Here is a 12010-nt window from a genome sequence, read left to right as displayed (position 1 = left end):
CATAAGCTGAGGACTACCTCATTCCTGGGTGCTTTAGCTCTAGTCACTGCTTTTGTTGGTTATTTTTTAAATAACTTCATCAGTAGAAGAAAATGAGGCTTAATTTTTGTTTTGTCTGTTGGGACAGGAAAAGGGTGAACTTCTTTTATCTCTATTCCTTTTTAACCAAATAAGGTTGACAAAAGTTCTACCATTTGCCCATCTGGGCCAGTGACCAAGGTAAACTGTTTTTTTGTTTTTGTTTTCTTTTTAAAATCAAGCCTTCAGTGGATGCACTAGATTGGAAGGTATCAAATACAAGGGGAAAGTCACTGAGGGGGAGTGTCCTATCTGTCAGTACGAACTACATATGATGTCTTCCAAGTCACTCACCAATCAAGGGCCACGATAAGCATAGTTTGGGCATACCTCAGCTATCGAAGCCTCGGTGGCGCAGTGGTTAGAATGCAGTACTGCAGGCTACTTCTGCTAACTGCCGGCTGCCTGTAATTTGGCAGTTCGAATCTCACCAGGCTCAAGGTTGACTCAGCCTTCCAACCTTCTGAGGTGGGTAAAATGAGGACCCAGATTGTTGGGGACAGTAGGCTGACTCTGTAAACTGCTTAGAGAGGGCTGTAAAAGCACTGTGAAGCGGTATATAAATCTAAGTGCTAGTGTTAGTGCTATTCTCCCCTTGCAGTGAGATAGGTAGCAAACAAATTTAATCGTGGTCATCATCTGCCATTTTGTCTCACCCTGTGTCAGCACGCGCCATATGCCTGTATCTCACACTGCCTCCTTCAGATCTGCCGTGGTCATTCCAGTGTCATTCTTTCACAGTGGCCAAAGTGAAGAAAGACTCTGAAACTAGTAAAGGAACTTCTTATAATGGTTTTATTTCAAGCCAGTTTATGCAAGGAAGCTTCAAACACATAGGTATTTGAACTCTATTTCATAAGATTCACCTACTTTCATTACAGCTTTCGCTTTTCTTACTTCAACAGACATGACACCTCCGGTTTATGATGTTAATCATTAAGTCCTCTTACATTCCAAGTTTCAATCTTCCGTATACCGCAGTCATAAGCAATGGTTCCCATGGATAGTGCCCTCCGTGCCCTTCATAGCTTTAGTCAATCAAGACCTTTCAACAATGCTTTTTAGTCAGACAGAGAAGATGTAGGCTAGATAACCAGCCTTAGTCATACCAATAGTGATAAATAGAATAGAATAAAACTTTATTCTCACTTTAAGTATATGCTAATCAGCATACATTAAAATGAAATGTCATTGCATTCATCTCTCAAAGGATAACCATTATGCATATACCCACATACACACACCTATGTGACATAGAAAAACATCACAGTCTAGTTTGAATGCATGAATATACATGGCCCAAAGAAAAAGAAAAAAGAATCCTAGAAATTTACAAGACGGATGGCATAAGGAACAAAGCTGTTATAAATACTATAAATACTTCGAAACCGCCTCCCAGAGGGGAGCAACAGAAACAGACGGTTAAGTGGGTGTGTGGGGTCTAATCTAAGGATGCTACCCATCAGTCTGGACATGGTTTTGACTGGTTTAGCATAAGCATAACTGACGCTCAGTTTTACTCAAAAAATGCTGATGTTATTCTATGTAAGTCAGAATCTCTAATCTAGAAAACCACCTGGCAGACCAAAGGTTCTATTATTGCCCATATCTCACCTACTGGGGAATATATTCAATCTACTCAGAACATGAAAGGTAATGCTGAAGTACCACAGAAGCTTCTCCCCTCGCATTCCCTCCAGTGGTGGGATTCAAAAAAATTTACTACTGGTTCTGTGGGCATGGCTTGGTGGGCGTGGCGTGGCTTGGTGGGCGTGGTGTGGCTTGGTGGGTGTGGCAGGGGAAGGTTACTGCAAAATCCCCATTCCCTCCCCACCCCACTAACCTGCTTTCCAGCTCCGTTCTCCTGTGCAGGGCAACCAAAGAAGACCCAGCCAATCAGCTGGGACTCAGGAGGCAGAGAATAGATGGAGGCAGGGCCAGTCAGAGGTGGGATTTGCCAGCTCTCCGAACTACTCAAAATTTCCACTGCTGGTTCTCCAGAGCTGTTCAGAACCCATGGATAATTTAGTTATAGTGGATGGTGGAAGGGATGGTTGAAGTAAGGCCAGGCCTGAGAGGAGAGGGATGCCAAAGCTGAGAGGGAAGGGGCACCTCAGGGGTCTCTGACTAGGGGTGATTTTTTCAAGTGATGACCGGCATGGCCATCTAGATAGGGGCCAAAGGGAAGGCCATTGCAGGGGAAGATGCTAACGATGTTTCAAACTAGTGGTGTGTTCTGGCCTTTTGAGCTCACATCCAGACCTTGGACAGCAGTCCCTCAGAGGCCTGAGACTTTGATTGCTACTAATAAATGCCAGGTTGGTCAATAATAAGCTCTCCTCCTTATTTGTGATCTTATTATGGAGGAGGAAGCCAACCTGACATGCATTACCGAGACCCGGCTGACACCAGAGGAGGGACTTCCCCTCTCAGAAATGCGTCCAGTCAGATGTAGTGTTTGGCACCAACCAAAGCTATAGGGCAGCGGTGGGAAATTATGGCCCTTTTAAGACCTGTGGACTTCCTGGCTGGCTCAGGAATTCTGGGAGTTGAAGTCCACAAGTCATCATGGGGCTGTTGTTCCCCACCTCTGCTGTAGGGCGAGAGAAGGAGAGTGGCAGTTGTCATTTGAGAATCTCTTCTGGCCTTCAAGGGGTCATGCTCCCCATGTTTCTTGATGCGAGACCATGTTTTGAAACGGGCCTTGTGGGATCAGTTGAGATTGTGGCTGCTGAACCAGCCTCCCTGCTGCGTAGCAAGCTCCCTGCCTCGGCTGGTACAGGCCATCTCAGGGTTGCCAGTAGAGTTATCCAGGCTTATAGTCCTGGGGGACTTCAATCTGCCATCTCTAGCCGAGAAGCAGCTCAGGAGTTCCTGGCCACTAGAATAGACCTGGGCATATCCCAAGCCATCCATGGCCCAGCTTGAGACAGTGGTCATACTCTGGAAATGATCTTATCATCGCAATAGCAAAGTGCGGGATCTGCCAATATCCCCTTTATCTTGGTCAGGTCATGCCCAAGTGGCTTTGAGATTCTCTCATGCTTTACCCCTGGCTCCCATAGGGAGGCTGGACCAATTTGAATGGCTCATCCCCAGTGACTGATGGACCTACTCAAGTTCTAAAGGGACCTGGGACAGAACTTGGTGACACTGCTGCATGCTCCTATGGTGGCTTTGGCCTGGAATCAGAGAGCAACTGTAGTCCTGGACGGGATCGTGTCTATGGGCCCTCTCATGGCCCTTTGGCCCCAACACTTCCCATGGTTCACAGAGTAGATGGAGATGCTGAAACGGGCCAAGAGATGGCTGGAGCATCGCTGACGGAAAACAAAGAATGAATCCAGTGGTGGGATTCAAATTTCTTTTGAATCTGTGGGCATGGCTTGGTGGGCGTGATGTGGCTTGATGGGCGTGGCTTGGTGGGCGTGGCGGGGGAAGGATACTGTAAAATCTCCATTCCCACCCCACTCCTGGGGGAAGGTTACTGCAAAATCCCATTCCCTCACCACCCCACTGACCTGCTTTCCAGCTCTGTTCTCCTGTGCAAGGCAACCAAAGGAGACCCAGCCGATCAGCTGGGACTCAGGAGGCAGAGAATTGATGAGGGTGGGGTCAGTCAGAGGTGATATTTGCCAGTTCTTGGAACTATTCGAAATTTCCGCTACCAGTTCTCCAGAACTGGTCAGAACCTGCTAAATACCACCTCTGAATGAATCCCAGCAAACACAGGTTAAAGCCAAGATTAAGGCCTCCCTTGTAGCAGTAAGAGAGCCAAAATGTCAGTATTTCTCCACACTTATTGCATCTGCAGGATGTCACTGTTCAAGGTCACCCAGTCTCTCCTCAAGAAAGAGGGGTCAGGTGATCATCTTTAGGGCTTCATGGAGGAGTTTGTGCAACACCTAATGGATTAAATTACTGAGATCATTCTTGGTTGGAGCCCAAGTGCAGTACAATTCTGTTAGAGATGCCCAGGAAATAGACTTTCTTTGTTTTCTGGGAGCAGTATGATCCTGTTGGACCTGAGGAAATGGGCAGGGTCCTTGGGGCTGTGTGATGACCCGGGGTGTGGCACAAAGGCAACACAGTCAAATAAGCAAGAAGAGTCCCTTTATTATCTCCAACTTTGCCCCCAATTGTCCAGGTTACCTTCGGCTGGAGAAAAATTCTCCCAGGAACAGCCTTTAAGTGAAGGAAATTCAGTCTGAAAACAAAGTGCATACAAACTGTAACTAAAAATCCAAACAAACCACACTGCAGTAATTAACTTGACAGGGCAGGAGAAGGAATTGCAGACTTGAAAACCCAGCAAAACACACGCAGTTGGGAAGACGCCAGGAACACAGAGAAGCCTCGATGATATCTGATAATTCACGATTTGCTCCCAACAAGTTGCTGTGCGCAATTTCCCTTTTTAATCACTGTTCCCAGCTGCAGCTAATGAAGGGAATCGGGGCCCTTTCCTCCCCCGTAAGCCACGTAACTCATGTTGCTCCCTTCTCTGTTCCTCCCTGCGTGCCCTAGGATGAAGAGGGGGTGGGCCTGGGTCTTCCTCTGAATTCCCTCTGCCTTGCTCTACCTCTCCCCTGTTCTGCCCAGCCGGACTGTGCCATTCCTCAGTTTCTTCCACAACCAATGGAGCCACATTCCCACTCCGTGTCGGGTGCTTGGCCTCCCCCTCCGAATCAGATTCTGACACGGCATGACAGGCTGTCAGTGCAACTACTTGCTTATTAGATCCCTGTCCCTCTTGGTTATTGAAAGCTTCCAGGACGGTGACTTCTAGGTAGGTGCAGGAGAGGCTTCCTTTGTAGGGAAGGCAGTGGGAAAACTGGTTGCGGTGCAGCTCCAGAGGAAATGGATGAAATGGGATTATCTGGAGCTTTAAAGCCCTTTATGGCATGGATCTGCAGAATTGTCTTACCCCAACGGGTTTGGCCCATCCCATTTGTGCTGGAAGAAGGAGCATACTGTGGATTCCATCTGCCAAGGAATTTTGGCCAAGTGGGATCCAGGAGAAGAGCCTTTTCTGCCATGAATCCTGGCCTTTGGAATATCTTGCTGCAGGAGGTAAGGTCCTCCCCTCTCTTTTAGCCTTCAGGAAAAGCCTTAAAACTTGATCATGCTGGCTGTCTTGGGTTCCTGAAAGAGAACCTACTGGCTGGAGGTGGTTGGTGCATTAACAGAGAAAGTATCCCCATCTCTCTGCTCCAAAACTGTGTGGGTTTTTTTAGATTATGTTAAATTTTTTTGTAGTTTTAAATGGGTTTTATATTTATACTTATTTGAATGTTGATATATTTTTATCTCACTCAGGGCCACTTCAAACCGTTAGATGGATAGCAATACAACAATAAATAAACATAAATAAACGTCGAACTTGTATACAGAAGATGGTTACAAAATCTAAATACTACTTTTATTTTTTTTAAATCAAATCTCTCTCTAGATTTTTCTACAACGTAAGTTTTTTTTAAATAATAATAATAATAATAATAATAATAAAAAAGCAGCATTTACATTTTGTACCCAGTCTTTTTATTTTACGTACAACTTTGTAGTCCAGATTTTATGAATAATCCATTTTGAAAACATAGGGTTAACATCTCATTTTGCAGGAATCCATCCACAGTATTAATCTAGGCTAGAAAGACAGGATGTTTTGTATCCTTTTGTTGTGTCTTTTCATCATGGACATTTTTGCAGCCCACATCTCATAACTCTGTAAAACAAGGCATTTTTATGTACTGTTCAAGGAGCTTCCATTTTACTTTTGCTCTTTGCTAGCTTCTGCTGGCATCTGACAGGCCATGCTGAATCTCTCAAGAATAAATGCAAACCACATTTCAGGCCTATGCAACACAGAGATTTATTACGAGTTGCTTCTCAGCCATTTCAGCCTTAGCTATCCTGGTCTTCATTTGGGTCATCTCAATAGCACTTCCTATGGACAATGTACGGTCCACTCTCATGGTATTGTTCCTTTCTGATCCAACACGGTTGAAAATTTTTCAAGGAAGCAAGTATGGAACCCCCTGTCCAGACGGAATAGTGCCTCAGTGGAACAGCCACGACTTTGACTTTTGTATTTGTGTGCAAGTTGGACATTACATCATGAGTAAATCTCCTTTCAAATCCTTCAAACAGTGATGAACCTCCACATAATATTATGTTTTCATACATCTCCTTCCTGGATTGTTCGGGGACCTTCCGTAAGCTTTTTTGTGCCATGCCATGGATTCCTACAAGCGTAAGTCCAGGCATTTGTGGAGGGCTGAACAACATTTCTGGACATTGAAATCTCTCCTTTCCCAAAGTGATTACTTGGCCATCTGGCAACTGGTAGTCCACCATGTATTCTCTCTTTGGACGATTCCACTCACCCTCAAAATCAAGTGCAACGTAACAGCATTTTTGTTTGATATCTTCAATAACATCCAACATTCTTTCGTCAAAGTAATGCCCCATATCTTTGAGGAGATCCATCAAAAAAGATGTCATATTGGCTCCAGCAATGTCCATCCTTTCTATAGCATGTGGCAAATTGTATCCTTGATGGACTGGTACAGTGTGTGTCATAGCATGGCCTGTATCTACCACTAACCCACTAATTTTCCCATGAGCATACACTGATAGTACAGACTGATATGCCACATACATTCCAGGAGAATTGAGAGATTCAAAGACAACCTCCACCAATTTTTCCCTGTTCGTAGTTGGACAGAGAGGGGGGTCAGACATTAAAAGGGCATGGTCTTCTGGAGCAACTTTGAGGTCATGGTAGAACAGGTGCCTCCACAGTGCTTCAGCTGCTTCCCAGTCTATGATTATGCCGTGCCTTACTGGAAAAATAATGTCAGTATCAGGTTCCAATCGAGCTTGATCTCCAAAGAATGTATCTGGTCTATCTCTTTTTGTCCTCATAGATTTTTCTGTAGGGTGTCCAACTAATGTCCCAATGACTGACTGGGGGGTCTGCTGACCTGCAAATCCAGCTTTACATGTCCCTGTACCAGTATCTATGACAATAGCTCCAGTCTTGACAACTGAACGCCCTCTTTCTGGAGTGCTTGACCTTCCCATGGTAACCCCTCGTTCTCTGGAAGATGCTCGAGATCCGGATGGCTGGTCCAATGCATATCCTGTGGAAGGGGTCCTTTTTCTTGAGTATCCTGGGCTCACTGGCCTTGATCCTGGGCTCTTTGATCGTAAAGATCCAGGACTCCTTGGATAAGAAGGCCCCGGACTGCTTGTCCTGTGACTTCTGGGTAACATAGTGAACGTGTCTCAAGATACCTTATCCAAGAACAAATCACGTTCTTTAATAACCTAAATGTCAAAGGCCTTCTGTTTGCTTTGGCTAAGGCAAGTAGCACTGCCCAATGATGATCTCTTCCCTCCAACCATCACTCGGGGGAAAGTACGTCAGCTCATCCTGCCTCTGTCCTGTCCATCTGGAAGCTTTGAAATGTTCCACAAGGAACAATGGCCAGAAGGAAAGAATCTTAGAATCTTAAGAACTCAGAGGATTCCACGAGTCATCCAGATCAACCTTCGTTGAGTGATGTAAATAAAATTGTCCCCAGGACTTCTTTGATAACCACAAAAAAGGAAAAACATTTAGCTGAATCATGGCAACTACAATAACCGTTGACAAAAGACAGTGCCTTAGCCATGAAAGCTCATTGGCCAACTTTGGAGCCAATCACTGTCTCTTAGCCTAGCATCCCTTCCAACCTTATTCCAAGAAAATTGGAGGAAGAAGCATAACGTTTAAACCATGGAATGTTAATACAACAGAACAGTGATGGGATTCAAATTTTTTTACTGCTGGTTCTGTGGGCGTGGCTTGGTGGGCATGGCAGGGGAAGGATACTGCAAAATCCCCATTCCCTCCCCCCTCCTGGGGGAAGGTTATTGCAAAATCCCATTCCCTCCCCACCCCACTAATCTGCTTTCCAGCTCTGTTTTCCTGTGCAGGGCAACAAATCATCTGGGACTCGGGAGGCAGAGAAAGGAAGGGGGCTATTGGCCGGTTCTTCGAACTACTCAAAATTTCTGCTACCAGTTCTCCAGAACTGGTCAGAACCTGATGAATACCACCTCTGAACAGAACTTTTCTTTTTCCAGGCTGGTGTGTGTGTGTTTGTGTGTGTGTGTGTGTGTGTGTGTGTGTGCCTTCAAGTCAGTCTTGACTCCTGGACTAGCCCCTGCAATTTTCTTGGTGAGGTTTTTCAAAAGCAGTTTGTCGTTGTCAGATGGAGGGAATAATAGCTTCCTGAGAAATAACAATATTAGTTTGTTGCAACAGCACCAGTAATGCTGTGGATTATCTGTGGAATCTTTAAGACAATGACTGAGTTGGTTAGTTTTGATTATCAAGATGATCACTTTAGGATGGCAAGATGTCATGATAACGAACCCTAACAAACGGGTAGCCATGTATCATAAGTGTATAGAGCTACAGTTCTGAAAAAAAAAATCTTACAATGGCTGGGTCCCTAGAAAGTTTGGATTGAACAGGTATTAATTCTGAGACCAGATTTAAATCTGCAGCCAATAAATACAAGTCACATTTCAAATCTAAGCAAGCTTAGTGGTTTATTATGGGCCACTTCCCATTTTAATCCTAATTAACTTGGCTGGGCCCAACTCAGTAGCATTGCCTGTGCACAATACATGGTCCATACTCTTGGTATTGTTCCTTTGTGATCCAACATGATTGGAAGTTTTTCAAGGAAGCAAGAACTGAACCTCCAGTCCAGACAGAATAGTGCCTAAGTGGAACAGCTGTGACTTTGATTTTTGTGGTGGTCTCCAAATTAGTTGTGATATCTTGAGTAAATCTCCTTTCAAATCCTTCAAAAAGTGACGACCCTCCACATAACATTATATTTTTATACATTTCTTTCCTGATTTCTTCAGGAAGTTTCAATAAGCTTTCTTTGGCCATGCCTGGGATGCCTAGAAGAGCAAGCCCAGGCATTTGTGGTGGATTGAACAACATCTCAGGGCACTGGAATCTCTCCTTCCCCAAAGTAATTATTTGGCCATCTGGCAATTGGTAATGCACTGTATTGTCTTCCTCTGGACAGTTCCACTCAGTCTCAAAATCAAGTGCAACATAACAGCATTTTTGTTTGATATCTTCGATCATATCCAGCATTTTTTCATCTAAGCAATGTCCTATGTCTTTAAGGAGATCCATCAAAAAAGAGGTCACATTGGCTCCAGCAATGTCCATCTTTTCTGTGGCATGTGGCAAGTTGTATCCTTGGTGGACTGGTACAGTGTGTGTCACAGCATGGCCTGTATCTACTACCAACCCACTAATTTTCCCATGCGCATACACTGACAGGACCGACTGATATGCCACATACACTTCGGGGAAATTGAGGGACTCAAAAACAACCTCCACCAATTTCTCTCTGTTGGTAGTTGGTGAAAGAGGAGGATCAGACATTAAAAGGGCATGGTCTTCTGGAGCAATCTTGAGTTCATGCTGGAAAATGTGCCACCACAATGTTTCTGCTGCTTCCCAGTCTGTGATTATGCCATGCCTTAATGGAAAAATTATATCAATATCAGGTTCCAATCGAGCTTGTCCTCCAATGAACGTGTCTGGTATATCACTTCCAATCTTCATGAATTTTTCTATCGGTTGTCCAACTAAAGCCCCAATAACTACCTGTGGAGCCTGTTGACCTGCAAATCCAGCTTTGCATGTCCCTGTACCAGTATCTATGACAACTGCTCTTGTCTTGACAATGGAACACTCTTTATGTGGAGAATGTGACCTGCTTCTGGAGGGCTCTTCTCTTTTTGATGACATCCAAGATTGAAACATCTGGTCCAAAGCATATCCTGGGGAAGAGGTCTCTTTACTTGCATGGCCCAGCCTCACTGGCTTCTGGTCTGGACTCTTTGATCCTGAGAATCCCAAGTTTGTTTCTTGCAAAGGCTCTGGAGTGGTTGGTCTAGAACCACTGATTGACATTGTAAATAGAACTTAAATTATCTTCCACTAGATTCCACTATGATTTACAACATTTAAACCCCACCTTCTTTCTTCTACAACACTAAAATGAAAGGCACTTGCTTTCACTCAAGACACATAAAGGAGAACTATGACATCACATTAGAATTTTCAGCAGATTTTTCAGCTAGCCAAGTGTGACAGTATTGTTAACTCCTTATCTCTATGAAAACTTGGGAATGTTGGCTAGAAAATGATGGATAATGAGCTACAATTTGGAAATTGTATGTGTGCAGGTGACATCATGAATGACTTCATACAACATAGAAAATCATCCAATACCATTTTTGCTCAATTTTGTTCAAATGGAACTGGGTGAATGCATTACCATATGAGACAATCGGATGAACCCCACAATATGAAGAACAGAAGGAAAATACAGATCTGCATTTGTTTTCAATTCTGGTCTTAAATATAATGGTCCTTTACTATGCCAATGCATGCTGTTTCTCTCCAAATGATCCTAATTTAAGCAGAAGACACAGAATGTTGTTGGAGTGTGAGCTTTTTGTAGCCAGAAAGTTGCAATAAAGTTGAGAAATGAATAAATCTAGCACAAATTGGTAGGGATTTGCAGTGAGAAGCTAGAAAAATATTGTGGGTGCTAAAAATGTAATTACACAAGTATTTAATTGAAATGAATGAAAGGAAACAGGATCTAAGTCAAGGGAGACTTGGCTTTAGGGACCTGCTTTCCAGGGAATTGAGGATATTGGTAATTATTTGAATGTAAACCATGTAAGAAAACCATTCTTGTCTGTGCATACATAGAAGTTTCAACTTTTCTTACCAGATCCAAAGAGGGAGACAGGAAATCACCCGTTAGAGATGGTTGGAGAGTTTAATTTATTTATTTATTTGATTTGTCCATTGCTTACAAGATAATAGGTATAAGTATAAACATGAGTAAGAATACAGAAAATAGATACGATTAAATGGGGACATTAGGACAGGGATGGGAGGCACGATGGTGCACTTATGCATGCCCCTTACAAACCTCTTAGGAATGGGGTGAGATTAAAGGAGTGGGGGGTTTGAGGATGTAACTACAGAGTCAGGTAGTGTATTCCAGGCATTGATCACTCTGTTGCTGAAGTCGTACTTTCTGCAATCAAGTTTGGAGCGGTTAACATTGAGTTTGTATCTGTTGTGTGCTCTTGTATTGTTGCAGTTGAAGCTGAAGCTGAAGTAGTCATTGACAGGTAGGACATTGTAGCAGATAATGTTGTGTACTACGCTTAAGTCCAACCGTAGGCAGTGTAGTTCAAGATTGTCCAAGCCCAAAATTTCAAGTGGTGATATAGGGTATTCTGTTGCGAGCAGAGGAGTGTAGTACTCTTCTCATGAAATACTTCTGGACTCGCTCAATTGTATTAATGTCCGATATACAGTGCAGATTCCAGACAGATGAGCTGTATTCAAGTATTGGTCTAGCAAAAATTGAGTATGCCCTAGTTAGCAATTCAATATTTGCAGAGAAGAAGCTTCGTAAGATTAGATTTACAACTCTTAATGCCTTTTTGGCAATGCTGTTACAGTGAGCTCTGGCACTTAGATCATTAGATATGAGTACTCCTAGGTCATTGACAGAGTGAAGGTCATCAACAAGGTCATATCCGCCTAGTTTGTACTTGGTGTACTGATTTTTTTTTACCAATGTGTAGGACAGAGCATTTGTTGGTCGAGATTTGGAGTTACCAAATGTTTGACCATTCAGACACATAATCAAGGTCACTTTGAAGAACAGTAGCATTATTGGTGGTGTTGAATAGTTTTACATCATCTGCAAAGAGGATGCAGTTGCTTATAAGGTGATCGCAAAGGTCATTTATAAAGAGTATAAAGAGTGTGGGTCCTAGAATGCTGCCTTGGGGGACACTGCTGTTAACTGGA

General features: G+C 43.6%; 2 protein-coding genes across 2 annotated transcripts; both read right to left on the bottom strand.

Moving 5' to 3' along the window:
- Positions 1-6012: 6012 nt before the first annotated feature.
- Positions 6013-7356, bottom strand: LOC113434970 (actin-like protein 9). Its single transcript, XM_026698453.2, has one exon. It carries the CDS (start codon positions 7354-7356, stop codon positions 6013-6015), a length of 1344 nt encoding a protein of 447 aa, XP_026554238.2.
- Positions 7357-8734: 1378 nt separating this feature from the next.
- LOC113434971 (actin-like protein 9) lies at positions 8735-9913 on the bottom strand. The gene has a single exon (XM_026698454.1). It carries the CDS (start codon positions 9911-9913, stop codon positions 8735-8737), a length of 1179 nt encoding a protein of 392 aa, XP_026554239.1.
- Positions 9914-12010: the final 2097 nt, after the last annotated feature.

Source organism: Pseudonaja textilis, chromosome 1, assembly GCF_049901715.1.
Source record: "Pseudonaja textilis isolate UNSWEBS1 chromosome 1, rPseTex1.2, whole genome shotgun sequence".
Lineage (NCBI taxonomy): Eukaryota > Metazoa > Chordata > Lepidosauria > Squamata > Elapidae > Pseudonaja > Pseudonaja textilis.
This window is presented reverse-complemented; position numbering and strand designations above follow the sequence as displayed.